General features: G+C 47.0%; 1 protein-coding gene across 3 annotated transcripts in view; it reads left to right on the forward strand.

Annotated features, from left to right (window-relative positions):
- The window catches only part of LOC146822954 (serpin B10-like), a 454,260-nt gene that overhangs the window by 209,015 nt on the left and 218,596 nt on the right, over positions 1 to 26,649 (forward strand). For all 3 annotated transcript variants that reach the window (XM_085607111.1, XM_085607109.1, XM_085607110.1), the window contains exons 4-5: positions 9,225 to 9,371; positions 16,305 to 16,422. In XM_085607111.1, the coding sequence (XP_085463237.1) occupies positions 9,225 to 9,371; positions 16,305 to 16,422 (265 nt within the window). The remainder of the gene's footprint in view (positions 1 to 9,224; positions 9,372 to 16,304; positions 16,423 to 26,649) is intronic.

Genomic DNA, 26,649 nt, shown 5'->3' on the forward strand with positions numbered 1-26,649 from the left:
GGTCGTGGAGATTGCACCGCCATCCAAGAGTTATGGGCTGCTGCGAGGCACCGGAGTCTTAGCGAAGAGCAGAGTGTCAAGCCGAACAGCGTGAATTAAACTGGATTCCTCACAAACGACCCACTGGAGGGTAATAAATGATGGTAGAAACGAACTATTGTTGACAGCAATCACTATAGGGCGGAAGTACACGAAGAAACACTTCAAGTTCCAGAATGCCTTTCAATTGTTTGCACCGAAGCAAGCCCACGAGGGGGCGGGCAACTGATATTTAAAGGAACTGACTTGGCGCCCTGGTGAACCTGCCAGGAAATAGCATACCAGCCCGTGAACAAGGTGCAGGAGCACTGAAACGCGTAGGGCTTTTTGAAAAGGTTTGCAAGGAATGCCGGTTTGCTAAAATAAAGGACTCTACAACAAATAATGGAGTCCTGCTTGACATCTGAGTGCGCTCCAAGCAAGGGATAGAAACTGTGGAGAAACATATTACGGCCAGTCCTCGGTCGTGGAGATTGCACCGCCATCCAAGAGTTATGGGCTGCTGCGAGGCACCGGAGTCTTAGCGAAGAGCAGAGTGTCAAGCCGAACAGCGTGAATTAAACTGGATTCCTCACAAACGACCCACTGGAGGGTAATAAATGATGGTAGAAACGAACTATTGTTGACAGCAATCACTATAGGGCGGAAGTACACGAAGAAACACTTCAAGTTCCAGAATGCCTTTCAATTGTTTGCACCGAAGCAAGCCCACGAGGGGGCGGGCAACTGATATTTAAAGGAACTGACTTGGCGCCCTGGTGAACCTGCCAGGAAATAGCATACCAGCCCGTGAACAAGGTGCAGGAGCACTGAAACGCGTAGGGCTTTTTGAAAAGGTTTGCAAGGAATGCCGGTTTGCTAAAATAAAGGACTCTACAACAAATAATGGAGTCCTGCTTGACATCTGAGTGCGCTCCAAGCAAGGGATAGAAACTGTGGAGAAACATATTACGGCCAGTCCTCGGTCGTGGAGATTGCACCGCCATCCAAGAGTTATGGGCTGCTGCGAGGCACCGGAGTCTTAGCGAAGAGCAGAGTGTCAAGCCGAACAGCGTGAATTAAACTGGATTCCTCACAAACGACCCACTGGAGGGTAATAAATGATGGTAGAAACGAACTATTGTTGACAGCAATCACTATAGGGCGGAAGTACACGAAGAAACACTTCAAGTTCCAGAATGCCTTTCAATTGTTTGCACCGAAGCAAGCCCACGAGGGGGCGGGCAACTGATATTTAAAGGAACTGACTTGGCGCCCTGGTGAACCTGCCAGGAAATAGCATACCAGCCCGTGAACAAGGTGCAGGAGCACTGAAACGCGTAGGGCTTTTTGAAAAGGTTTGCAAGGAATGCCGGTTTGCTAAAATAAAGGACTCTACAACAAATAATGGAGTCCTGCTTGACATCTGAGTGCGCTCCAAGCAAGGGATAGAAACTGTGGAGAAACATATTACGGCCAGTCCTCGGTCGTGGAGATTGCACCGCCATCCAAGAGTTATGGGCTGCTGCGAGGCACCGGAGTCTTAGCGAAGAGCAGAGTGTCAAGCCGAACAGCGTGAATTAAACTGGATTCCTCACAAACGACCCACTGGAGGGTAATAAATGATGGTAGAAACGAACTATTGTTGACAGCAATCACTATAGGGCGGAAGTACACGAAGAAACACTTCAAGTTCCAGAATGCCTTTCAATTGTTTGCACCGAAGCAAGCCCACGAGGGGGCGGGCAACTGATATTTAAAGGAACTGACTTGGCGCCCTGGTGAACCTGCCAGGAAATAGCATACCAGCCCGTGAACAAGGTGCAGGAGCACTGAAACGCGTAGGGCTTTTTGAAAAGGTTTGCAAGGAATGCCGGTTTGCTAAAATAAAGGACTCTACAACAAATAATGGAGTCCTGCTTGACATCTGAGTGCGCTCCAAGCAAGGGATAGAAACTGTGGAGAAACATATATATATATATATCTAGAGAGAGATTTAGCTATTATCTACTGGCGGTCGCCAGTAGGTAGTTATAGTTAGGACCTATTATCCATGGGAAATCCGCAACATTCTATTTGGAATAACTTTGGCGCCGGTTGACGAATGTTCGCGAAATATTCAAAACTGGTGGGGGGCTCCGGTCTGCTCCTATCCTAAAAGTCTCGGGGTGATTCGTCAAGCGGGGGCCGAGAAAAAAGGGGGGTCCCAAAACGTGTTTTCCCCATGCAATTTTCCATAGGGACCTTTAATTGCAGCTACAGCCCGAACTGCTGAACGGAATGACACCAAATTTGGCAGAAAGGTAGACCTTGGTTCCATAGTCGTGCCTTTTGGTTAAATGGTGTAAATCCGTTCAGTAGTTCCTGAGAAAATCAAATTTGAAATCACATATATATGGCCGCGGTGGATCCGCGCACCCTAAGCGCACCCTGCTGAGCACGAGCTGTATGCTAATTGGTTGTCAACACTCCAAATCAGGAAGTGCTGGCAGCCATCTTGTGCCTCGATAGAACCGAGGCACAAGAAAGCAGAAAAACAAACTCGCAAAACGCAAAAAGGGGGCAGGGTAGAAACACCCTGACCCCCTAGGCCTGCTCAGGGGGTCCCACAAGGACCCCCAGGGCCAAATAAAGCATTTAAAAAAAAAAATCGGCGAGATTCGCGCACCCAGCGCAAATTTCGGCCGAAATGGTAAGTCTCGGGGGCATGATCAAAAAAGTGTGGAGGGAGCCCAATCTCCCCCACACTGCCCTGGGGACCGCCACCCCCGGGGCAAAGCATTAATAGTTGCAGGGGGCACACGGCCCCCCGCAGCCCCGGGGACCGCCATCACCGGGGCTTATAAATGTAATGATGGCGGGCCTCTAAGGCCCCCCCTAGCCCCGGGGACCGCCACCCCCCGGGGCTCGACTTAAGTTTTGATTGCGGGGGGCACACTGCCCCCCCACAGCCCAGGGACCGCCAACACACGGGGCTTTATTTTTTTTTAAAACATACCCTGTGTGGGGGGCTCAAGCCCCCCACACGCCTCGGGGGCCGCCACCTACCCGGGGCTCTAAATATTTAAATTGGGGGGTCCATGATGGACCCCCCAGCCCTGGGGACCACCACCCCCGGGGCTTTGTAGATGGTGGGAGGGGGGCCGCGCGGCCCCCCTGCTGGAGCCTTGTCATGGCCCTAGGGACCGCCACCCCCCAGGGCCGACTCCTGCAGTGTCCTGGGGTGCCCACCCCTGGGACACTGTAGTATGCTATGGTAGGGTGCCCGCCCTGTCTTAGCAAACTGCTTTGCTATTTGGAAGGGAGAGCAGGAAACCTGCTCTCTCTTCCAAATAGCAAAGCAAATTGCTTTTCCACAGGGGGAGCTGCATCTTAGCAGCTCCCAGTGTGGAAAAGCAATGCCGGCTCCCGCAGGAGGCAGGGAGCCGGCGGAACCGTGGGACGATTGGGGATCCCCCACGGTCCCCAACGGAGAGGTCCAGCCCCGGGGGATGGGGTCCCCGGGGCTACAAGTGGCCCGGAGGGGGGCCACGCGCCATCCTCCCCAAAATATAAAAATAAATAAATAAATAAAATAAAAAAAGGCCGGCCCCGGGGGATGGGGGCTGCCTTGCCCCCTAAGGAGGGGGGCAAGGCAGCCCCCCTCCAATATGATTTTTTTTTTTAAAAAGGGCCATGCCCTGGGGGAAGGAGTCCCCAGGGCCGATTATGGCATCGGAAGGGGGCTCACTCGGCCCCCTTCCCAAATTTTCCATTAAAAATATGATTGGGGGCAGGCCCTGGGGGATGGGGTCCCCAGGGCCAAAAAATGAGAAAAAGAAGGGGGGCTACACAGCCCCCTTCTTAAAAAAAAAGAAAAAATAAGAAAAGAACGGCATCGCGCCAGAGGCCACGCCCCCTTCTTGCAGCACTCTGAAAACTTGCCCCCTGGCGCGTTTGCAGATGGAGAATGAATTCCCTTAGAATACTGGGGATCCCTGGGCGCAAACTAGCCCACCAGGAACCTCCAGTATGCGCCAGGGGGCTGCATTACAGAGAGGTGTTCTGAGGCCACGCCCCTTTTTACACCTCTCTGCAGTACCCTCAGTATTCAAGGGGAGTTTATCCCCCAACTTGAAATGCGCCATGGGGCGCGTTTGCACAGTGGTGAAGGGAGGGGGCAGGGCCTGAGGTGACATGTGTGCAAACACGCCCTGTGGCTCGTTTTAAGTTGAGGAATTAATACCTCTTCAATCCTGAGGGTCCCTGGGGGCCAACTAGCCCACCAAGTACCTCCAGTAAGCGCCATGGAGCTGCGTTGCAGAGTGTTGTAAAAAGGGGCGTGGCCTCTGAACATCTCTCTGCAACGCAGCTCTCTGGCGCATACTGGAGGTACCTGGTGGGCTAGTTGGCCCATAGGGACCCTCGGGATTGAGGAGGAATTAATTTTCCAACTTAAAACGCACCACAGGGCGTGTTTGCAGACATGTCACCTCAGGCCCCGCCTCCTTCCTTCACCATTGTGCAAACGCGCCCTGTGGTGTGTTTTTAAGTTGAGGAATTAATTCCTCTTCAATCTTGAGGGACCCTGGGGGCCAACAAGCCCACCAGGTACCTCCAATATGCGCCAGGGAGCTGCGTTGCAGAGAGGTGTTCAGAGGCCACACCCCTTTTTATACCTCTCTGCAACAGCTCTGTGGCGCTTACTGGAGGTACCTGGTGAGCTAGTTGGCCCCCAGGGACCCTCAGGATTGAAGGGGACTTAATCTCCCAACTGAAAACGGACACAGGGCGCGTTTATACAGTGGTGAAGGGAGGGGATGGTGTAGGAAAGTGGCTCTATATATACTGGACCAAAGTAAAATCAGCCGAACTACGAATTCCGATTTACTCACCTGTTATCAGGAGAGACCTCAGTGCTGCATCTTTGAGCCCAGTGCTGATCCTGAAAAGTAATTCTAACCGTACTTACCAGTAACTTGAATTTCCTTCCATAGGCTAACATTGACTGGTTTCACTTGAAAATTCTTCTAAGTGTGGAGTTTTGAAACTTACAAATATTCCTCTAAAATCAGCCGAACTATGAATTCCGATTTACTCACCTGTTACCAGGAGAGACCTCAGTGCTGCATCTTTGAGCCCAGTACTGATCCTGAAAAGTAGTTCTAACCGTACTTACCACTAACTTGAATTTCCTTCCATAGGATATCATTGCCTGCTTTTTGCTGAAAAAGTTTGTGTCGATTTTTGAAACTTACAAATATTCCTCTAAAATCAACCGAACTACGAATTCTGATTTACTCACCTGTTATCAGGAGAGACCTCCGTGCTGCATCTTTGAGCCCAGTACTGATCCTGAAAAGTAATTCTAACCGTACTTACAAGTAACTTGAATTTCCTTCCATAGGATATCATTGCCTGCTTTTTGCTGAAAAAGTTTCTGTGTCGATTTTTGAAACTTACAAATATTCTCTAAAAATCGTGCCAACGATAAAAATTTAATTACTTGCCTGTTTTAGATAGAGGTCCCAGTGCTGAACCTAGGAGTCCAGCACTGGATTACAAAAGTAACGTGAACATACTTTACCTGCAAATTGAATTTCCTTCCATAGGATAACATTGGTAATTCCAACTGAAACAAATTTAAGAAAATAATATAAATATATTAAAATAAAAATGCATTAAAAAAAATTCAGTTTCAATATTTTAAAAAACATTTTTTTCCCATTTATATTAAAAATATATAATGCAATTTAAAAAATAAAATATGTAAAAATAAACAAACTGTAGAAAATCAGTATAAAAAAATACATATAACTATTATTACATTTAAAAATTATCATTTAAAAAACCTTCAAAATTCACTGAAAAAACCATAGGTTTCAGACATGTTATCGTTAGGAATTAGCATTTAAAAAACCTTAGAAACTCACTGAAAAAACCATAGGTTCCAGGGCTGTTATAGTTAGCTGGACATTTCACTCGTACAAAAACATTGAAATTTCTCTGTTATAGTTAGTTCTGCTAACTATAACTCGCGCGCCCGCAATCCACTGCTGATGATGTCACATATTACATCATTCATGACATGGTCAGTGACATCACTGATGACATCACTAATGACATCTCAAATGACATCACTGATGACATCACCCATGTGACAATCAGATACACCTCATCATACAGTAGTATAACCTTTCCTCACTCACTGTAAAATACAGAGTACCATATTTGAATCCATTGACACACCAATACAAGTTTCTAAAAACCCACTCAGTGATTCCTAGATCTACACGCACATCTAATCACTTACCCATAGATTCACTCATACATGCTGTCAATGATCAATAGAACACTATCAAATATACTTATACATCTATATCGACATTACACACCAGCACACATCCTATTGACTTATGCAGTCATCCTACTCACTTATGCAAACAATGGATCATACTTACATTTACTCAGCTACACACTTATACAAACACCACTTCATTTATTCATATAGATAGTAACTCATACTTAGTGTGTTATAAAATCACTATTACAAGTATACAGGTATCCATACAGTCACTCATACAATCACTGAGTCTTATGTATACTTATTTATATACAGCAACTGTCACATACACTGTTTTTTATTTTTCTAGTTTGTTGGACATGTACCATTGAGAGATATATTTGCTCATCACCACACCGATAAAGATATATTCACTCACCCAAACAACTGTTATAACATGTAGTCTTAACCTCATATGCCTACTGAATCAACTATTCACACATCTTTGGGCAGTCACACACCCCCCACCGAGCCACACACACATTCACTCTCCCATACAAACACTCAGTTAACTAATCAATAACTAATATAGACTTTCAGATCTAGTAACCAACTAGTGCACCAGTTTACACAACAACTGACAAAGTGATACAGATATTCACACAGTTTAGTCACTATCCAATATATTTAGTGAGACACTATAAATTAGTCAAGTAAACAGTCAATCACACTGCTACTAAATCCTCTTTCCAGATATTTATATTTATACATCCACTCATTCTTCAATGCAGATTGCTATATATATAATACATATTTAAATAACGAACCAAACCACATTCACTGGATGATGTCATCAGTGATGTCATCAGTGATGTCATTGGAGATGTCATCAGTGAGGTCATGAGTGATGTCACTGCCCACGTCATGAGTGATGTAATATGTGACATCATCAGCAGTGGATTGCGGTTGCGCGAGTTATAGTTAGCAGAACTAACTATAACGGAGGAATTTCAATGGTTTTGTACGAGTGAAATGTCCAGCTAACTATAACAGCCCTGAAACCTATGGTTTTTTCAGTGAATATATATATAGATATAGATATATATTTATATATATTTGGAAGTCTAAGTATTGTCAGTGGAGAATGATAGGAGTGTGGTAAATGTTGATGTTTTATATACAGTTACTCTTCAGTACTAAATCCTCTTCATTTAATGAAAAGAGAGAACAAAGACGAGTAGAAGAGGAGCACCCAGGAAAATAAGACAAGCAGTCTCTTCTTATTTCTCCCTACCCCCTTCCCCCCCAGAGCACTCTTAAGTCTCCAAATTCAGTTTTGCAGATTAGGGGGCCTCTGGAGAAGGCATTGGGAATAGGCACCATTCTGCTCCCATGAAGGCTGGGTCACTCCAAAGAGAATCTGACATTAACTGCCAGCTACAGGCTTCTGGCACCAAATGGTTGGTACCAGAAAATGACAACTTTCTAAAAGTGGAAATTTCTGAATAGTGACTTAAATCTGACTTTACCATTAATTATGTTTTAAATTACAATTCTTTAGACACCAAACTTGAGATTGCTACCTGCTCCCAATTGAATGTTATCACTTATTGAATGTAATAAGTTAAACCAATGTTATTCTATAGGAGAGGTAGGCCTTGAAATAATAAAAAAATACATGTTTTTTTTCACTGTCCCGGAATGTAAAACTTAAAAGTTCATGTCCACCTTTTTAAATACAATGCACCCTGTCTTGTGGGCTGTTTAGGGCCTACCCTAGGGATGACTTATATGTATCAGAAAGGAAGATTGTGGCCTGGAAAAGCTTTAGTTTGCCAGGCCGAAATGGCAGTTTAAAACAACACACACAGGCTGCAATGGGAGGCCTGAGACATGTTTTGAAAGGCTACTTAAGTGGGTGGCCCAAAAAGGGCTGCAGGATCACTATTAACATTTAATGTACATGTCCTTGGTAAATTTAGTGCCACTTTACTAGGGACTTGCAAGGAAATAAAGGTGCCAATTGGGTGTAAGCCAATTTCATCATGTTTAAAGGAGACAGCCCAAGCACTTTTAGCACAAACATGGGTTCAGAAGCAGGATGGTGAAGGCAAAATGTTTGAGGGAAGGCCACTCTATGGCTGGCAGGTCTCAAACAGATGTTACTGCTATGTATACACATGCAAGCACTCTTTGTTTCTGGTCTCTTCCATATGTGCACACTTGGGCAAACATTGTGTGAAGAGCTTACAGAGTGCACAGAAATACAGTTTCTGGTTGAAAAAGCACTGGATCACCCACACTGTCCTTCCCCCATCATGCTATAATTGCTTAAGGAGTCTTTCTTTGACTTTTCCAATGCATGTGAATCTAACAGACTGCTGCATAAGTTCTCGTTGTAGAACTGAATAAGCATATGCTATGAAACTGTATATAAAATGTGCCTAGAAATGATTTTAACACTGCTCAGAACAATCCCCACTAGCAGCAGCCTGTTACAAGTGCATGCTTGAAAAGATTGGAGGTGGGCTATTACAGCTAATAACATCAGCAAAGGAGGAATTGATGGCAAGGCCAAGACAATGCAGCAAGCTGTGTTACCATCCTAGAAACAAATATTGGTTGTATAGTCTGTTAAAGCGCCATGCTGTTTCATCACGACCTATAGACATTCAATGGCCTAAAAAGCTGCATAGGCAAAGAGACCCTTGAAAGGATTCTGTATGAGATAGGTGTCTCAGGTGAGCAGTGTAATTAAATGAGGGGAAATACTTCGCCTCACATAACAGAATTTCCTAATCCATGAAAAAAATTAGATGGGAAGTAATCAAGGTTTAGATAAAAATTCACACATTTGACTGATATAAGAAATATTATTATGCCAAAGAAAGTTCTTACATTTCATTTCTGGTTGAATTATGACTCCATGGTTCTTTCCTTCCAGAGTGCCAACCTTGAGGAAGGTGTTGAAACCCTAAACATCCTGCCTGCCTTCAAGGCACTTAGTGCTGAAATTATTAAACCCAGCAGTAACTACACCCTTGAAACTACCAGCAACATGTATGTGGAAAAGACATTCCCGGTCAAGCAGGTGAGTGAAATACTTAACTAAGAACTATAAAATCAAATATATTGTTTTCTTAACAGTTTTGCCTTTGCTGTTCCAACCAACCCCCTTCAAATATTTTAGTGAAAGCTTACTAACCCTTTATTCCCAGAAAGTTGAGCACCGTCATAAATCCCTTTGAAATGATGAAACTAGTTGAGCACTCAAAGTGAAACACATTTTTAAACCAGTATACCACAAAACCAGAGTAGCACTTGATGAAATTGCAAATGACGCTACTATACATGAAGCTTTTTCCTGAGTTAATTGAGCATTGATTTAGTATTTAGAAAAAAATTAACTGATTAGGTGGTCTGATTCAAGTAATGCCCGAATGTTCAGACTTAATTTATACACTAATCGAGCTTTACTCAAAGTTGAGCAATTGAATGTGCATGTGTAAATGTGCACCAGTACTTATTGAGGTACAGTTTCTCTAACTTGCAGTCATTATTCCTACAAGCTAGAGCAAGATGCAAAGTTCATGGGATATAAGAACTGTCCTCTTGCTGCCAATGTTGACTTCTTTGGCACATGCCCTCACACTTCTCATCAGCAGCCCTGAGACACTTTCAAAATTGTTCGCACGTATACAGCACCATGCAGCCTAGCGCCTACATGTTAACTCTCACAAAAGATGTATGACAAGTGGACATCCTATTTCTCTAACATGTTTATCAAGATTTATTATGAAATTAGTTCAGTTTAGTGCTAATTCCCATGCAATATGATTAGGGAATCATAAACAACATGCTGGCAAGATCCTAAATGTACTTGATTTCTCATTGGAGGAGGAGAGAAAAGCTTTTGGTAGTCTCAAGTCAGGTTCCCCTTTTCATCCAGGTCCAGTGGCTATTCTGAAACTACCAGCAACTACAATATCTTGCCTGGTAGCTCATGACATCAACACTTCTTTTCGAGAGGGATTTGGCTGTGCTTTCTGTAAAAAGGGAGTGATCACCCACTTCTTGAGTATGGTAGATGTGGTCCCGGTGGACCCAACTAGTTGTAATCCCATGCCAGCACTGGCCAGGATTATGGAACAGCATCTTGCTAAATGACTTTCCTGCCACCTCAGAAGCAAGAGAATGATTTGATCAGTTGCAGGCACGATTCGGTCCAGGACAAAATACTAAGATGGTTCTTGCAACCACACTTGACAATCTATGATTCACGAAAGACCAATATCAGACTACAGTCTTCAGCTTCCAGACCTGTCTGCAGCCTCTGATACTGCAGACCATCACATCCTCCTTGATCTGCTAGCAAACCTTGGCCTGACTGACCCTGCTTTAAACTGGTTTTGTTCCTTTTCTCCCAGCCTGCCACCACTCAGGCTTCCTAACCCTGTTCCATCCCAAAGACATGAGGGTGAGATGCGGGTCTCTCAGGCGTCTGCATTTTCTCTATTCTATTAAATAGTCTGTTCTGTTAGTGAAGTTTATTAGTAAGTTTGGGTTTCTGGACACGTATGCTGATGACACCCATGTACTCTTGAAATTGGTCTGTCCACCGGGTTATGAGGTACCCCCTCTTAAGGATTGTCTTCTTGCCATTGAAGGCTGGGTGGCAGCCCACCTGTTGAAGCTTAATAGTAACATGACTGAAATTCTGAATGTTAGTAATAAATATAGAGCTTGTTTCAATTATCTCTGGCTCGCTGTCATGGGTAACCTACATTATCCTAAAAAAAGAGTTAGAAATCACACATTCCTGGATTGATAAAAATCTTTGTTTATCTTCAAAATCCACAAACTCCAGACTTCCTGTTTTCAGCTTCTTCATGATTTGGAATAAAATTCTGCCCTTTCTTCTACCTTAGTCTCCTGCTCCAGTGGTCAACTTCCTAATCCTCCTTTGTATAGACTACGCCTATGTTGTCTATCTTGGGGCCAAAAATGCACAGATTAACCTACTACAGAAGATTAGGATTATAGCGTTAACTCAAACTAGATTTATCACTTGATTTCTTAGTCCTACTTTCTTAGGATAGGCAGGGACGTGAGAACTTGAGATTACTACTGTGGAATGGGGCAGTCCCGCAGATAGCACTGAAAACCTTATACTGATCTGTATATAACGGAAGGATTGCCTTACTACATCTTCGGGCATACTACTGGACTGCCCAGAAACAAGCTGTTAATCACTGGGTCTGTGCCCCAGCTAGAGACCCGGGAGTCGGACTGGACAGATGCGCCTTGGTGTACCCAACATGGGAGCACTACTTTCACAATGGCAAAGATAGGAGATCCCTGAGTCTCCAACTCGGGCTCCGTTGATAGCCTGGCATAAAACATTTGCACATATAGGATGTAAAGAGAAGTTCACGAAGGCCAAAATGCTATGGGTGTGGGCAATGCTATAAGGAAGTTCCCTGATTACAGGGCTTTGACAGATGGGATATACTCAGGATCTCCAAATACGAGACATCATTGAAGATGGGGATGTCAAAACATTTGAGAGTATATAAGTAGTATATGACCTCTCATGCACACAATTCTAAAAATACACACAAGTTAGACATGCCCTCCACGCTGAAGGCATGAAGACGTCATGACAGATGTACACATCGTGACGCATGTACACAAGTGTATCACAGCACATGCTCATGTGCATTTTGATGTGTGCCTGCTTTTTAATTTTTCTAATTGACTGTTTTAACATGGTGGATGGCCATATTACAACAGTATATTGACATGTAAAAATTGGGAAAAACTGAGGATAGGATGTAATCAGCTTGGCAGTACTTGGCAGCAGCTGAGCCTTTGTAAAAATAAAATATCAAAGCACAGGCAGTATGACATTGAGTGGGGCCAGAAAAGAGCGCGATTTGCCCTGTAATGGGATGGGGCGCGAGCTAGGAGTGTTGAAAATAGGGTGCAGGGATTGAAGGGGGATGAAAAGTACAAGAAAAACAGAGGGAATGCTTATAATAAAAGCAAAAAAGTGTTTAGTGAAATATACAGTGGAGGATACAACTCATCTATTCATATCTCTGTGAGACTGCAATGCTCCTGCATGGGGCCAATACATAAATACAGAGGAGGCTATTGAATCAAGATCATTCAACCGAGATACATAACAAAGCTATCCAATCATGAACAATGGGCTGACCCAAACTCCATTTGATGTATTTTGGAAACTGTATGTCTAGTCAACAGACCTAAAAGTTTTTCTACTTCCACATTTCTATAAATCCTACATAATTCTCAAAAAGATAATTTAGCTCTTTCAACTTCCACTAAGAATTGTGTAATTACCATGGCAAACTCCAATAATTCCTCATTTTGGGCCAGACTTTCACTAGGAGATTTTAGCTGATTTAGCCACTGAAATCTCTGCCTGAAAGTAGAAGAGCTGCAGTGTTCCCCCCAGATCTCTTAATTCCAATGGGGCCAGTAACTGCTCTTACCATCCCCATCTGGATTAAAAGGCCACTCGTAATGAAGGCCCATCTCAAGTACTACCCTATCTCACAATCTGTGGTCTAGAAACCCTTGCTCATGGTTTGGTTTTGAGTAAGGTTAGGTGTAGAAAACTGATAACTCTAATCTTTGATATTAATAAAAAATAAGGAATGAGTTCAAATGGTGGAGATGCAGGTCTGATTCACCATAGGGACAGTGACCAAATGCATCCTAATTTGTTTGACATGCACCGATTAGTAACATTTTTCATCCAATTTATGGCTGCTGTAGTTAATATTTAATATGGTACAAGCCCTAGATTTTTTTTTTGGGAGTGTTATGTAGCCCCAACCCGACCCAAAGGTATCAGAGCACTTTACATTGAGCACCAGTAGTGGTACAGATGGACACATTCATTTATTTAGGCACGAGGAGATTAAGTGATTTGCCCAGAATCACAGGATGTTGAGCGTCCCTGCCGAGACTCCAATCCAGTTTCCCAGCTTTGAGGTCGACCGCTCTAGCCGTTAGGCCACATCCTCTCACACAATTTCACCAGTCCCTGTCTGCAATCCCAAATCCTACGCAATGGCTAATCTGTAGAGCTAATGGCCTGAAGCTGGAGTTCTTCTATGGCTTTGAATTGAGTACAAGCTTTTGTGGCAAAGCATGATCTATGTTTCAGTACCAGTACTATGTGTCTGGTAAAATGTAATTTGAAATCATACCTCATGATCCATTTTTTTCCCTTTTCTCTTAAAGTTACACAGTTCCCCCGCAGATACAATGAAAGCATCAACAATGTATTCCCCATTAATACTTTGAGCAGTAACACTCATAACAGAATTCCAATGACATATACACTTCTATTAATTTTGATATTTCTAGTGAAAGTGAGTTCCATCCAGAACATTCTGAATTATATAACATAACAGTCCTCAGAGCCAGCAAAAAATATTGTTATAACCATTTTCAGAGGACTTAAATGCCTAATAAACCCCAAATCTAACTTTTAAACATAACTCTTTTTCCAATATCCCCTTTTAAACTACTTTACGTATAACACATACATCCAAGAATCACACGTCATGTACAACTCACACAACTCTCAGTAGAAGAAGGGCCAAGGTTAACCTACTTGTTTCAACATAGTAAATAACCCCTTAATATCAGAACACTGGATCGTAATACCACTCTTCATCTCAGTACGTTTTTATACCCACTGACTATATTCTTTACAATGCAGAGTGTTTCCAGCATCTCTGCATCTACCCCTCCTCTTTATGTAGAACCAAAATTGAAACCAAAACTTCTTTCCTTGAGACTCAAAGGCAATATTTCTGTCTAGAGAACTTCAGGATCGGTGGCCACATTCTGACTTCATTCAGCACAGGTCTTTAAATCCATATGAGTCTCCCTTACTCAGCCTCAGTTTGTTGTCTTTGCACCCAGTGCTGTAGACTGAGTTGCCCGTTTGTGATGCTTTCTCCTTTCAGAAGCCCATGACCCTTTGTGAACTGTTCATTTCATGATTACTTCTCACATAACCTCCTCTTTAGGTCTGACGTTAGACAAGACCTTTTAATATTCAAAAATATATATTATCAGATACTTATTTAACGGGACTTTCAGCCAACTTTCTTCATCCATTGGTCTGTTGGTGTGTCATTCACGTTTGCATCCGCCCACTAAAGCATACAGCATGGTGCGGGTAGTCAACCCACTTCAGTCACTGGATTAATTTACTTTGAGTGACTGTATTTTGCTCTTTCACAAGGAGCACATCCGCACACAAGGCAGCACTCTTCAGTGCCTATGTTTTTATTTTTACTTTATTACTTTGGTGCTGCATTTTTGTTTAGAGTCTGATGAGATAGCATTGTGCTTTCTACCTGCTCTCCATGTTGATCACAGAGCACATTCTAGCGTTATCTGTTCCTGTCTCCTGCTATGGTGTTGTAAATTCCTTTTGGAGTGGCCTTTTTATTATCTGACTGCCACTATCTCACAACATACCAAATTGTGCCCATTTGAAACTTTTCTTAATGAAGTTGTCATTTATTGTTTTAGGTTGTGTGCAAATCAACTGGCATTTTAGGTCTGTTATTATCCAAGGCCTTTTGATTTTACTAAAACTATGCATGTAACATAATTAGCTACAGGGCTTTTCAGCCTGACTTCATCCATTTGTGTGTAGATGTGTCACTCACATTTTTCTTCCACCCACTCTTGCATGCTTCATAGGGCAATAAGTCAGACCCCTTCCGCCATTGGCTGACTTTACTGTGAGTCACGCATGCTGTCCTTTCACAAAGAGTACATCCACACAGAAAGTAGTTCTCGTCAGTGCTAGGGACTACTTGTGTGTGCTTTTTGTAGACCAAAGCGCCAGAACTCTTGGCTTTGCCAATGCTTGTTTCAAAAAAGGGTTCGTCTCTTCTGCTTCTGAGCTTGTGTTCGATATTTTCTCCCCTTCCTGATGCGTGAAATTATATGGAATGTCTAAAAGAAAAGGCCACCCGGACTCACCTGCTTTGATAGTAACCCAATAATCAGCTTGCTACCGGCTCTTCTTTTACTAGTGAAAGCATTGACAGATCATGGGATATCTTGATATTTGCATGGACGAAGATGACCGACATTTTTCTGTTCACCTTCAGCAAGATTTTTCTCTTGTGTGTACAGTAGTGGAGCCTTGTCAGTAATATTCTCTGGGCTTTGTCTGGCTGTGTGCCCGGTCCATTAGAACCTGGAGCCTACCCTTACTCCTGGAGAATGTATTGAAAATGATTGCACCATTGAAATGGCAATATGACCTCTCTGGCCCACCAGTTCAGTTACACCCAGGATGTGACGTAATATGTCGCCTCTGTTCTGTACGTCATCCAACTAAAGCTCAAGTTCACTCGTTATGTTTAAGCTCCTTCATTCAGCCGCTCTGGTGTTGTGGGCTGAATATCTATGAAAGAAACTTGACCTGTCCCGTCAGTTCAATAGGTGGGAGTTTGTGTATCGAGTTCCCTCTCCACCCGGATTCAAAAAGCACCAACAAGCATCATTGCCTGTGGAGTTGGGGAGGTGGGGGTGGGGTTCGAAGGCACTGGAGGCGAATATCATGGCAACCCCCTTCCCCTGCCTGGTGGTCTCCCTCTAAGTTGTATTTAGCAGTAATATTCTATAAAGTATATTTCACCTACTGCATGAGCATCACTAAAAGGACGTTGCTTTAGCCAAGATAATGGCAAACAGTGTAGTGTACAAACCATTTCCAAGCACTTTCGTAACATGCTATTATGGTGAAGCTATCAGTCTGTTTGGGTTTTCTTGCCTCTCAGTCGCAGGGATCGCCCATATAGTAATGTTTGTGTTTTTATTTGTCTATTTATTGGCACAGTAATAACACTTATTGCATCTTGATATGATGCAGCTGAGGCCAAGCCCTCTATTTTACGCATCATTTTTCTGAACATGAAAGGGCTCATTAACATGCCTGTCTTTTCTTGCATTCAAGGAGTATGTCAGTGACATTAAGAAGTACTATGATGTGCAGCCAGAAAGTGTCGACTTCGCTGGAGATGCGGAAAATGCCCGAAAGAAGATAAACGGCTGGGTTGAAAACAAAACCAAGAGTAAGCACCCAGCACGAATGCTCCTTTCGGCCTTTAGCTTCCTTCTTTCCTCCCTTCCTAACATTGTTTAGCTCTTTCTATTTACACTTCTTTCTTTCTGTGTTTTATCTCCCTTTCTTACAAATCAAGTGATTCTACACGTCATATGTTGTCACTAGCCACCATCAGGTCCTTCATTGAAACAGTGGTAGGGTACTGTCAGCAGATGCTCCCTTTGTCTGGCACATGGGGCAGTGGGAAGGCCATGTGCTGGCTTTAGGTGCTCTAGAACAATGTTGGTCCACCCTTCAGCAATCATTGCTTTTTATTTGGGATGTGTTCTAGCCAGTTACCAATGTGAATAGTTGTTGCCAGCACAGCAGGTTTATGGTACCGATGTAGGCACTTGTGGTGCTGCTGGAGACACCAAGAATAAGAACACCCTTCATACCATTATAATTCCACATTTGTACAGCGCAAACTTATCACCCCTAATGGTATCCAGGCACTGGGGGCAGTTGGGGAGATTAAGTGAGCTATTTCCCAGAATCACATAATGCTGATCTGAGCTGCCGCCGGGATCGAGCCATGAGCCCCGTGCTCCGGAGTGAGCCGCTCTGGCCGCTGCGCCACACCTGTCCCTCCCTTTGTGTCCCTATCAGTTTTCTCTCTGCTTTCACAAGAGCCTGACATTGAAACCCCACGATAACCCTTGCCACATCACGAGGCATGCTCAGTAGCCCCTCTTAAGAAAAGGCCTGATCAGTCTCTTCTCTGAAGGGGCATGTCTGTAAGCATTGTGAGACACCATCTTGAGGTTCAGTGGGGGAGGGTGGTCCAACTAGGTGCATGGAGCGCAGTTCTATTGACCTACGGCTGCATCACTGGCAAATCTCCATATTAAATGGGACAGAGTCTCTGGTAGAAAAGGAAAGTCATCTGGCTCATACACAAAACCAGGGGTTTATATAGAAAATTTCAGCACATTAAGGTGCCGATTCCGATCCGTTAAAAATAATTTGCGTACGACCCGTATCCGTATTTGTTTACGTACGAGTCGGAGAAGCACCGTACAAATGGCCAAGTACGATTCGTCCGTGAAAAATATCTACGAATAGCGTCGGGAAAAGTCTACGAGAGTGCGTCGGAAAGTGTTCACGTCCGAATATCGTCGGGAAAAGTGTACGAGAGTGATCCGGACATTTTTTGACGTGCAAATTGTAAAACAGAAGTCCGAGCGTGCAAGTACGATCCCGACCGTCCGTCCGAATACACAATCGCACGTAAAAGGCCCGTACGGAGCCAATGCAGTAGCACAAATGTACACGGGTAAACTCATGCCCGTCTATGAGGCGTACAGCCCCCCCACCCCCAAATATGTCAGCACCGTACACCACCCTGTCCGCACTGTACCCCAGCCCCGCAACTGTACGCGCCGTACCCCCCATGTACGTGCCGTACCCCCCATGTACACGCCTTACCCCCCGTCCGCACTGTACACCAGCCCCGCACCTGTACGCGCCGTAACGCCCCCCATGTATGCGCCGTACCCCCCCTGTAGGCGCATCACCCCCGCATGTACGCGCCGTACCTCCGAATGTATGCGCCGCACCCCAGGGCCGCACGTGTACGCACCGTACCCCCACCGCATGTACGTGCCTTACCCCCCATGTACGCGCTGTACCTCGGCATGTACGCGCCGTACCCCAGGGCCACACGTGTACGCACCGTACCCCCAACGCATGTACGCGCCTTACCCCCCATGTACGCGCCGTACCTCCGCATATACGCACCGTACCCCAGGGCCGCACTTGTACGCACCGTACCCCCACCGCATGTACGCACCTTACCCCCCATGTACGCGCCGTACCTCCGCATGTACGCGCCGTACCCCAGGGCCGCACCTGTACGCACCGTACCCCCACCGCATGTACGCGCCCTCCCCCCATGTACGCACCCCCCTTCCCCCATGTACATGCCGTCCCCCCCATGTACGTGCCGTTCCTCCGCATGTACGCGCCGTACCCCAGGGCCGCATGTGTATGCACCGAACCCCCACCGCATGTACGTGCCGCACTCCAACACCGTACCCCAGCACCCTCACCCAGCATCGCGTATGTACGGATCGTACCTACGCGAAAATGACTCTTACAGAACAAGGACACTGTAAAATAGCACAAGGAGGGTCAATTCGACTCGCACAACACCACAAAACCCGTCTACATGACAAAATACATCTCAATGACTGACCTGGCACATCCAAACAGGCAAATAGAGGCCACAAATCACAACCACCACTTATAACACACCCACCAAAATTCAAACACAGCCACACCCAAAAATGGACCAATAAAAAGGGCCCACACACGCAACCCATGAGCCTTTGCAACAGACCCACTGCTGCCAGACCCCACTGAGAAACAACTCCACATAGAAACTACTCCACATCACTCATACCTCCACTACACCTTCACTCACACACCTTCACACAACCTTCTCCACAAACATCCCCCTCTTCACATTCACACACACACCGTCACATTCACACCCACACACCCACAACCATCCACACCCACACCCACACCACACACCATCCCCACAGACAAGAATCCAAAGTTCACAACGGCGGAGCTGGACCTCCTTGTCAACGAAGTCATCAGAGTCGAGCCACAGCTGTTTGGAACATTGGCCAGACAGACCAGCATAGCTCAAAAATCTGCCATGTGGCAGAGGATTGTCGACAAGGGGAATGCTGTTGCGCCCATCCGAAGGACCAGGCATGAATGCCAAGCCAGGTGGTACGATCTGCGCAGGGCGGTCAAGAGGAAAATGAATGTAGAATATGCCCAGACTAACATCACTGGAGGTGGGTCGCCCCGCAGACCCGTACACTACCATACCTGGGAGGAGAAGGTGATGGCCCTGCTACCGCCGGTGGGAGTACACGGAGTCGAAGAAGTCGCAGAGCCTGGTGAGTACACAAACAACTTACGTAACATGGGGGCAATGGGGTCCACACCACATATACACCAAATGCACCCAACTTCCCCCAAGCACTCACCGCAAAAAACCACACTCAAAAACCACGCTCATGCCACTAACGTCACCATGCACCTTTCACAAATCAAGGCAAGGCCATGTCCAAGCCTACAACAACCACAAACACAAGACTGGATGTCCGGGAGGCTGGGAGTGTGGGCCCCACACAACACATTGTGAAAATGAGACGCAGACACCAATGGCCTCGGCCCATATGGCATAGGTACATAACCATGCACAATGCACAGGGACTGGCAAAGTACTGACAAGGTAGATGACACATGGCCCTGCTGTATGCAGCACAAGGCCCTCCTGGGACCACTGTACACTCAAACACCAACTCCACAAGCACAGGTATCTAGCACAGGAACTCACACTCACTGTCATGCCAGCATGCACCATGAGGGGACAGACACATCACCTGGGAGACCCAATGACAACTCACACTACACACAACAGCAGGCCTGGTCACAACCCCCCTCTAACACAAGCACACACACACACACACACCCGGGGCAGGCAACGGATTTACACACTCCCACAATGGACATGTGACACAACAAGACCGATCCAGAGCCAAATAAGCATCAGAGCAAACAATCTACAGGTCAAACACTCAGGAGAACATCCCAATCTGTCCCCCGCAACATACCCATCCCCAAGCGGACATTGAAAGGAATGCTAGGCACATCCAACTACCTGGAGGAAATGTGTCAACTTGAATATGTATGAAACATAGATGTCGCATGAAACACCATTAACATTGTCTCTCACACACAGGGCAACGTCGTTGATCTCCCCCCAACACTGGGGGGGAAGAATCACAGTCCCAGGCACCGCCTGAAGACGATCCCACCAGCAGCGACGACTCTCACCACTCTGTGGATGACCCCGACCAACCTGGACCCTCTGGTGCCCAAGCCCTGCAGCACCTGCGTCAGGTACATCTGTGCCAACCACCACCCCCATTCCTGCCACATCCCAGGACACACCCAGGAGCCCTGCTCACACTGAACAACAGAGCCAGTCTGACCAGGAGGGACAAGGTTCTCCGGGCACCCAGGAGGAGGCAGGCAACCCTGCAAATGCCATCCCTCAGGGGTCCCGTAGACCTGATGTGCCCACAAGGGCAGGCCAGGCTCAAGTGGGCAGGGGTGGTGGGAGTGGAGGCAGGCGGAGGCGCGAACCTGACCAGCCAGCTCAGGACCCCGGTATGTCACACATACGCAATATCCTGGACTCATACCGGCGTGACACCAGAGGCATCAACCAGGTCGTGTCAAGACTCTCCGAGATGCAGGGGACCCTCGATGACATTAGGAACCTGCAGGTCGAGCATCATGCCAGTCATCAACAACACCAAGGACGGATGGAGGCAAGACTGGCTGAGCTCCTGGCGGTGCACAGGGACATGAGCCAATCACTCCGTCAGATCGTCCAAAGCCTGGCAAACCCTCCCTGTGCCACCAGTCGTAGACCAGCACCAGACACAGGGAGGGAGGAGGAGGAGTATTCATCTGACGGAGCGTCCCCAGCATCGTCAAGGCCTGCATCTGAGGGTCCCCGGAGGAAGGTGGGTCGTCCACAGAAAAGACCGTGAGAGTCAGCGGACCATCCCATCTCCCAGGTCACCTGGCCTGGCACTTGGCCCTCTGGCGCAACAGTAGCACCTCATCCAATGACATTCTCTGCCACATGGACTTGCTGGTCACAGTCTGACCAATGATGACCAACACTGTGGTCTGGACTCTGATGACTTCCAATGCCAAGGATACCATCTCCCCCAGTGAACTTTGGATTCTATTCCCCCGGTACAGCACCCAATTGCATCTACCAAACCACTTACCCCACCGTAAATAAATATTTCACTTTGGACATGAGACGTTCCTGACATTTTGCATCATTCAACGACATATGTGTGTGGAAATGTCAAACTATGGCTGAGTATTGAACCAACTCCAGCCATCCATACCCTGGGATCAGAGTCTGGTACAGGACACACATGGGTCACAAGGTATCATTCAATGTAGGCATGGAGCACAACACTCACCTGTGATGGCCTCTGGCTGCTGAGGAGGGGCTTGCTAAACTGTGCGGAGAGACCTATTTGGGAGATCATCATCAAGGCGTAGAGGTCATGGCTCATGTGGAGGTTCCCGGGGAGGGAGGCCCAGTTATGTGTGGCCAGGTGGGAGAACAATGTCCTGTATGCTGGAGTACGGTGGATGTGAAGAACGGTGGCCAGGGCAAGGTTGGATGCACGGAGATGGCCCAACGGGATCTAGGATGACAGACGTACAAGGTTGGTTGGGGTCGGGGTTGTGGACTGCCTCCTGAGTGTGGGTGGGGAGTGTGGAGGTCACCCTGCAGCAGACAGTGATCCATTGCAGCCATCCATGGTGGACGGTGAGGTGACTGGGGCGCAGGGTGTTGAATCTGAGGTGTGCAGATGCCCCCTGGATGTGGACAAGTTTCCTTGGAGTTTGGATGTATTTGCTCCGTAGAGGGCAGGGGAGTATTTGACACGGATGTTGTCATGGACCTGGGGGATGGTCTGTCTTTTCTTGGAGTGGATCTATCTGTGGATCATGTACATAATGCAGAGGGCATTGCAGCATGAGGTACAGATGCTGTGGACTAGCATGGCAAATGTGAGCGAGCCAAACATGATGCACACCATCTCGTGTGTGTGTCCACTGGGTGCTTGTGCAGGGCTCTTGCGGGTGGGACACAGGCACTTGACCCAGCTGGAAGGGGACAATCCTCAGATGTTCACCTCAGTCCTGTCCAAGTCCAGCCTCAGGTGGCTCGTGTGCTGCCATTCATCAATGGATCTCATGCATACTTGAATGATGGAACTGCCACTGTCTGTGTCTTTGTTGAGGGTGAGGAGCACCTGGCTGTCAATGGCATACGAGCTGATGATGAGGTGCTGTGCGCATGTGATGGTGGAGGGGTCCTGGTCACTCTGTAGATTGACATGCTGAGAGATGATACCTGTGCCATGTGCCATACGATGAAACCATACTACATGCTGAAGCCTTGAGTCCCACTCCCATGCCCTTGCTGGGCTACAGAGCCGGTGGGGAGTATTAGGGACGTGACCTGGTTGGTGTGACAGGGTCTGGAAGGCGAGGCAGCGCAGTGTTGGCAGTTGGAGTTGCACACACAGCATGCAAAGGTGTCGTGTGTGTGCCTAGGGTATGTCTGACAGCAGGCGTTAGATGTGCGGATGGACATAGCTCGGAGTGTGGCTGCTACATCAGACTGTAGTGTGATGTGGGTAATGCAAGGACAGGATGGTGGTGAAATGTGCACCTTGCATGTGCTGATGGTCCAGCCTTTGGCAACGCGTGGCGGCAACAGTGGCATAGACAAGCTGAGGACAGCCAAATGAATGGGTGGAGGGAGGAAGTGAGGAGCATCCTGGAGGCGTGTGTGTTGCCAAATCTGGATACTCTGTTGGTCCTTGCTGCAGGGGCCGCAGCAGCAGGCGGCATCTCCTTGCAAAATGACAGAATTTGCACACATAGACTAGGATGTCAGAAGGACAACTGCAACAGGCGCGTGTGTAAAGTAAGGAGTGTCCAGTGTCACATGGCACACCCAGAGACAATGCATGCACAATCACCAAAGAAGCATGACACCGGATCAGGAAACTGAAGGCCGACCTGCGCACAGGAGACACACCCTCAGCAGCTGTTGGTGGCCCATTGTGCGGACCAACATGCCAAAAAACATACACGACCATGTACTTCATGCCCAATAGGGAGCCTAACCCATGAGCAACTGCATGCATGTTGCTAAACTACACATGGACTCCTATGCATAATCTTCCACAACTATGCCAGATATGCCGCATGCAAAGTGGCAAGAGACCTGCATTTACAGAGATGAGGCACCTTGGAGTGTGACAAACACCTTTATTACTCTGCCTCACACTAAGGGAAATCCACCAATTGGAACAAACTCACAGGTCATTTGGCTGACCATGTGTGACCTACACTGGACACCCCCTTCAACACACAGATGTGTAAATCCTACTGAGCTGGCACACAAGTGAAGGGTTTGAGCCTAACACCCCTTGCTGCACACGGAGAGTCTACAATTCCCCATTGAGCCTCATATGGGGATGTCCCACACTATGTCCACCATTAGCATCCCGTATGTTCCTTGGAGACGTTATACACACATTGATGCCTTCATCAGAATCCACACACCATTACAGATGACTGTCAGGAAGGGTGACCATCAATTCATGGGAGCCATGCAACACGTCATGTGGCCCGTGGTGAGTCGACATGTATGCATGGTAACACAACATGCACAGGGGCAGTCCCCACATATCACAAACACGTACCACCCACAAAATGCCTTGCTGCACTCCTTACCCCAAATGACTTTTCACCATGTCTGTGCATGTAACTCTGATCCAGCACACGTTGCAATACTCATGAGGAATAGCAGGAGGGCAATGATGACATGAGCAGACGACAGCCGCAAGAACCTGGGGAGGACAGACACACAACAATTCAGCGAAGAGCTAGTAATACGCAGACATGTACATGTACTCTACAGGAATGATGTTGTCACCATGCCCTTAACAAATTTAGTGTCCCAGCTAATATGTGTGGAATGACATCATGACTTGAATGACACATCAGAGCACACCTCCAAGTCACTTAGCACACAGTCAGCTCGACACACACATTGCAACACATGCCACACAAGGCTCAAAGCGTGCACACTCAGACACAGGGACTCACCATCATGAGAAGAAGTTGCGGATAAGCTGACTCCGGATGTCCTCATCCTCATCCTCATCCTCACTTGCCCCGTGCCCGAGCCCTTCATCTCCACGGGTGGATGATCCTGCTCATCCGAATCAAGGATGAGTGGCACGGCCTTCTCCACTGCCATGTTGTGCAGCATGCAGCACACAATGAAGATTTTGCAGACCTTCACCGGGGCATATGGGAGGGCGCCGCCGGTCTTGTGGAGGCACCGGAATCTGCTCTTCAGGAGTACAAACGTCCTCTCAATCACACGCCTCGTCTGCCCATGGGTGTCGTTGTACCGGTGTTCTGCAGCTATTCTGGGGTTGCGGAGAGGCGTCATCAGCCATGGCATGTTGGGTAGCCAGAGTCCCCTACATGGAAACATCATGTGAAGAAGTGGGTCAGGAGATGCCGTAAGATACAAAGATAGCGCTGAACACAGGACTAACAGAGTATACCCACCAACAAGACATGCTCGTTCCGCGTGCAGCTGCAGCATCATTTCCTGCACCCTGCTACGCCTCATGATGTATGCATCGTGTGCGGACCCTGGAAAACGTGCACAGACATGGGAAATCAGCATGTTAGCAAGACACACCACAAGGGCATTAATGGAGTGGTAATGTTTTTGGTTTCTATAGGCTACCTCCTGTGCCTGTGGTGGTACCAAAGCCACATGTGTCTCATCAATGGCCCCAATTACATGAGGCATCCCTCCCAGGGCATAGAACTCACCCTTGACACCTGCCAACTGCTCACGAGTGGGAAAATGGATGAATTCATCCAGGTGCAACAACATTGCTTCTATAACATCATGCAGGACATGGCTGAACATAGTCTGGGACATGCCACCGACATCAGCTATGGTCAATTGAAACGTGCCGGTGGCAAAAAAATGTAGGGCTGCCATCACCTTCACCTTGGGGGTCAGAGCTGTAGGATACCTGTTTTGTGGTTGGAGGTGTGGTGCAAGCCGACGGGTCAAATCCTCTATCAACTCTTGCGAGAAGCGGTATCTGCGCATACAGTCATGTTCACGCATGGCATCCAGGTCTGGCATTCGTCTGGGGAGAGGCGGTGCCCTGCAGAGATTTGGAAGGAATAACGAAGAGTGAGTACATTACCACACCAATGTCACTGAGGTGAGCACATGTTCAACAGCTAATACACATCTGCTTAATACAGAGTCTGTGCTGTGCAATACATCCAGGTCACGTGGGCCAGCCAGGTGATACTATTACGAAGAGCCAGCCACAATAGTTGCATGGCAATGTTGACGTGACATGCCATGAAATAGCTGTTGGCCATTGTGAGTGACAAGCCAGACACATTACATGAGTGACAGACATCCACATATCAGCATTAGAAGGATGTCATCTCATACAGACAGCTGGCGGTAGTCTAGACGCACAGGTCACATGTTATCTGGAAATGGACAGATGACACACATTTCCATTAAGGGGTCCATGTCAAAAACTGATGTCACAGACATTGAGACAACGCCGATATTGCCTCATGTCAGGAAGTCATCTTCGAACCATCATGACACATGTAACGTGTGAGTCCACATGTGGCATGGTGTGCGTATATGTGTGTCATGCACAAATGCACACATACACATGTTGGATGCTGCAACAGCAGATGGAGTTGACGGAACACCAATGGAAAGCTCATGGGAACACATTACACACACATGACATAGTCACATCGTGGCACACTGGGAGTCAAATGTGAGGTGTAATTATCCGTGTACCTGCCATCAGGGGACAGTTGCAGGTGTTGCTGACTGTGCCATACCAGTGATGCAGTGCTTGACATGTGTGTCGCACATGCACACATGTGCAAAGTGTGAAGGGGAAGTGTGCCAAGTAGTGCCCCATCACACATGACATGTGTAAACAGCTCATCACACATCTATTGTGCCACAACATGAGGAGACATGTGCGACATCACTGCCTGACACACCTAGGCCCTGCACATGAAGGACTGCACTGACAATGACTTGATGTACAGCCTTGTGCGAGTCTGCCACCTCCATTCCTTTCGTGTGCGCCTCCTATCACCAGTGTAAGCTGTGAAACGCAGTACACACGCTCTGAGGGCGTGTGTAGGGCCCGTACTCACGCGTGTACGGCCCGTACACGCGTGAGTACGTGCCGTATCACTAAGCCCTACGGTAACACAACTAAATAGATAGGCACGTACTCACGCGTTTACGGCCCGTACATGCGTGAGTACGTGCCGTATCACTAGGCCCTATGGTACCCCAAACTATAGTGATCGGGTACGTACTCACGCGTGTACGGGCCGTACACGCGTGAGTACGTGCCGATCACTAGGCCCTACGGTAACACAACTATAGTGATAGGCACGTACTCACGCATGTACGGCCCGTACACGCGTGAGTACGTGCCGTATCACTAGGCCCTAC

The sequence above is a fragment of the Triturus cristatus genome, chromosome 5_2, assembly GCF_964204655.1.
Source record: "Triturus cristatus chromosome 5_2, aTriCri1.1, whole genome shotgun sequence".
Lineage (NCBI taxonomy): Eukaryota > Metazoa > Chordata > Amphibia > Caudata > Salamandridae > Triturus > Triturus cristatus.